The sequence below is a fragment of the Myotis brandtii genome, unplaced genomic scaffold, assembly GCF_000412655.1.
Source record: "Myotis brandtii unplaced genomic scaffold, ASM41265v1 scaffold1612, whole genome shotgun sequence".
In the NCBI taxonomy this organism is placed as follows: domain Eukaryota; kingdom Metazoa; phylum Chordata; class Mammalia; order Chiroptera; family Vespertilionidae; genus Myotis; species Myotis brandtii.
In genome coordinates, this window is record NW_005355890.1 from 980039 (window position 1) to 984097 (window position 4059).

Consider the following 4059-nt stretch of genomic DNA (forward strand, 5'->3'; position numbering starts at 1 on the left):
CGCCCCCAACTGCTTCCCCCGCTGGCCTGATCACCCCCAACTGCCCTCCCCTCCTGGCCTGATTGCCCCTAATCACCTCTGCCTCGGCCCCGCCACAATGGCTTTGTCCGGAAGGACATCCGGAAGGTCTCCCAGTCTAATTAGTTTATTACCCTTTTATTAGTATAGATGAGTTCTATCTCAATCGATCGATAAATGGGAGTTATTTCACTGGCCAACAACAGCAAAGGGAGCAGGGTGGTTAATTAACATGAACAGCTAGTTAACAGACATATTGAGCAACAGTTTTTATTTTCTCAACTGAAAACTTGATTTGAGGGGCATGCTGGACTAGACATTTTGAAGGTGGTTTTGTGAGAGACCAAAGGTCCTGCATTCTCTCTTGGGAATGGAACAGAAGGTTGACGGCTATATTTCTAAATTTGAAGATTAGGTACATAAGTACAAATTAATGCAGGTTAATATTTAAATTTGCATTTGATCTGGGAGAAACTGCTTATTGAAAGATTCGTGGCTCTTATGAATGCTCTAGTCTAGTGTATTTTAAAGGATGTATTGGGAGCAGGGGTAGAACTTAGGACACACTTCTGGACAAGAGCAAAAGGCAGAGGTCTCAGTGGAAAGAAGGACTATCTTGGATGCAGGAAGATTCGGAGCCAAGCATGAAGGACATCAGGGACTCAAGAAGAAAAGAGTGGGAGCTCCAGGCAATGAGGTGTCCCTGCCCCTACTGATTCCCAGTCCGTCACCATCCCTTCCTCAAGGGTTTAAACCAGGGAGGGAAGTTCAAGGCCCTAGACCACTTCTGCCTGATGGCTTAAAGGGTCTTCTAAAAGGGCATCTGAACTGGTACTTAATCCCGTCTGACGTCTTGGGTAAATAGGCTACTGTGTTGATAGAGAAAAGGGTCCTAACTTGGTACACCCTGCCCACTCCTGGGGCGTAGGTCTAGCAAGGAAGCAAGGTGGAGGTCTAGCAAAGTCATGGGTAGACTTGCATGTGTCACCGTGTAATTCCCTGTGCTCTCCGGGAGGGAACACATACATGCCAAGGAAGGGAGTGACGGTGCCATGTGAAACTAGTGAGTGTGGGCCCCACCCGGCCTTCCCTGGACTTGTATTTAAGCCCCAGGGAAAGAAAGGGGATGAGTAAAAATGTAAGGAAATGGTTTCAGTTGATGTGTTGGTGTAACACAAAAAGAGAGAGCAGCATTCTGTTTTCAGCTGTGCTAAGCTGATCTCTAGGCCCAACAATTGTGCTCTATTTTGGGTTCTCTCGGCTCTGCCAGTTGGAAGTGGGTAGCTGCTCGGCATTTCCTTCCCCACATCCTCACACCCAGACAGTGTATAACCATGAGTGTTAGGCTCCGACCAGGTGCTGGCACGTGTGCAGCCTCATTAGGAACTGGGTCCCAGAAGTCACACAACCAGTTCTGTGACCTCCATGAGGTTCCTACGCTCCCTTTACTAGGCACCCGATACAGACTGTATTCGTTCCTTGGGGCCACACTAACAAAGTACCACAGTCTCGGAGGTTTAAAATAACAGAAATGTATTCTCCCACAGTTCGGGAGGCTAGAGGCCTGAAACCAGGGTGTCAGCAGGGCCAGCTCCCGCTGAGACGCTGGGTAAAGTCCTCCAGCACCCCTCCAAGCTTCTGGTGGTAGCCGGCCATCCCTGGTGTTCTTGGCTTGCGGCTGCCTCACTCCAATCTCTGCTGTATCCTCACACGACTTTCTCCCTGTGTGTCTCTCCTCATTTTCTTCTTGGTTATCCTAGTAGCTGCAAGACCCCATTTCGGAAAAGGCCACATTCACAGGTATCGGGGATTGGGACTTCCGCATATCATATTGGAGGACACCATTCAACCCAGGACACACACCTTGCCAGAAAGGGCCACTCCAAAGCCAACACAGCAGTGTCCTGGCCACAGGACCCCCCAGGCTTCTGGTTGAGCCCGACGATAATGGCCCTTGTGAAGGGAAGAGCAGTGGAGTCCAAAATCCTTGTCTAAGTGGCAAGTATTAGACTACAGTTCTTCTGACTCTTGTGCCCCAGTTTGCAAGAGCCAGACTCACCACTTGAACAGCTCCTATTACACGGGAGAAAGGTACGTTCTGATAGCCCTTCTGTTAATTAATCCTTAGGATCAGGTTTCATGAGTGTTTTGTGCCATGGTCCCCTTTGGCAGCCTGGGAAGCCCATGAACCCCTTCTCAGAAAAAAAAAAGAAACGCTTTTAAATGAATTAAATAAAATACATAAGGTCATAAGCAGTGGTTCTCAACCTTCCTAATGCCGCGACCCTTTAATACAGTTCCTCATGTTGTGGTGACCCCCAACCATAAAATTATTTTCGTTGCTACTTCATAACTGTAATTTTGCTACTGTTATGAATCGTAATGTAAATATCTGATATGCTATATGTGTTTTCCGATGGTCGCGACCCACAGGTTGAGAACCGCTGTAAGGAAACCTACTATATTGAAATACACGTCTCAAAATAGTTTTTAAAAATCTGTGCTATACTAGCAATATATGTGCTTCTTTATTAACACTTTAAAAAACAAGCTCTAGAGGCAAGTCTAGTATTATTGTGATTTTAAAATCACGATGAGTGTAAACAATATTTGGAGATACAGAAACTGTAACATCAAGGGAAAACCTGAGATTCCTGCAGTGGCAGAACCATTGGTACCCCTCTCCCCATCTTACCGCCACCCTCCCCCCCACCCCACCCCCGTTTGCTGCCTAGTTTCATGATGGAGGGAAACAAAGTATTTTAGTTTGTGGATGGTGAAAACAAAGATGTTCTTTCCCCATCCAAATGGAAAGACTTCCTGAATCCTCGCCTTAGCCCCCTGGAGGCCGGTGGACTCCAGCTGAGCAAGCCCTGTCCCCTTGGACGCAGAGCTATATTCCTGATTCGGAAGCTTCCACAGCCTGGGAAATGCCATGACACTGTCTGCACTGAATCATCTTAACACAGGTTATAGGTCCTCTAACTGCAGAATTCTGGAGGCTAGGGCCATTCAGGCACCATGGAGGAGGCTGCAGATACCGGGGTCCTGGCCAAGATGGGAGGAGTGGGGGTCAGAGAAGCAGCATTGTCAGCTGGAAGCGGGGCAGGAGTGGGGAATGGAGAGGATGGGGCTGACCGGGAGACAGGGCCAGCACAGGGGAAATTAAGCCATACAGATGGTCACCGCCAGCAGGAAATTAACGAGACGCATTTGTAAACACTTGGAAGGTACCCCCTGGGCACCACTAGACATTCCTGTGTCATTTGGTGGGTAGCTGGAATAAATGAAATTTATATTATATTTGAATGTTTCAGCTGAGTTTCATCTACAAACAGCCCAAGTTCAAAGCTTGAACTTATGCAGATAGTTTTAGAGATTTGAAACAAGCAAACCAAAAAATCCAATACAAATGTTAATAATTATTTATATTATTATTAAATTCCAATTACTTCTATCCATTAGTAATTGTCATTATTAATTCGATGTGATGAATAATATTAAATTGCTGTTCACAATCTACATATATATAAAAGCCTAATATGCTAAGTGTCCAACCTAGCGGTCGACCAACAGGTCACTATGACATGCACTGACCACGAGGGGGCAGATGCTCCGACCGGTTGTTAGCTTGCTGCTGGGGTCCGGCCGATTGGGACTGGGCGAGACCGGGCCAGACACACCCTGGAGCCCTCTTTCGGTCCCTCCCGCAGTCCCTCCCTGGACACCAGCCCTGATTGGCCCAAATCGGGACTGGGCGAGATGGCCCTGATCAGCCCCAATCGCCAGCCAGGCGGAGAGGCCCCACCAGTGCACGAATTTGTGCACCGGGCCTCTAGTGGGAATATAATTTCCCACAGCACTGCCTCTACCAATGTATTCTATTTGGTGACTCAGTTCTCTCACCATTTTCTCCCTTTGAACTATTGGGAAATTTTCTTCAAGCATGGATGGCATCATTTGGCCTTTACTTTGGAAGAATGCCCTGCTTACATATGATGTCCTCTTTTGCTCTTTTCTACTGAGCCTGCAAATATTAAA

At 47.3% G+C, this 4059-nt stretch overlaps 1 protein-coding gene across 1 annotated transcript in view; it reads left to right on the top strand.

The window, feature by feature from the left end:
• Positions 1-3039: 3039 nt before the first annotated feature.
• The window catches only part of TMEM131 (transmembrane protein 131), a 272545-nt gene continuing 271525 nt past the window's right edge, over positions 3040-4059 (top strand). Inside the window, exon 1 of the mRNA XM_014536436.1 lies at positions 3040-3233. Within this exon, the coding sequence (XP_014391922.1) occupies positions 3040-3233 (194 nt within the window). The remainder of the gene's footprint in view (positions 3234-4059) is intronic.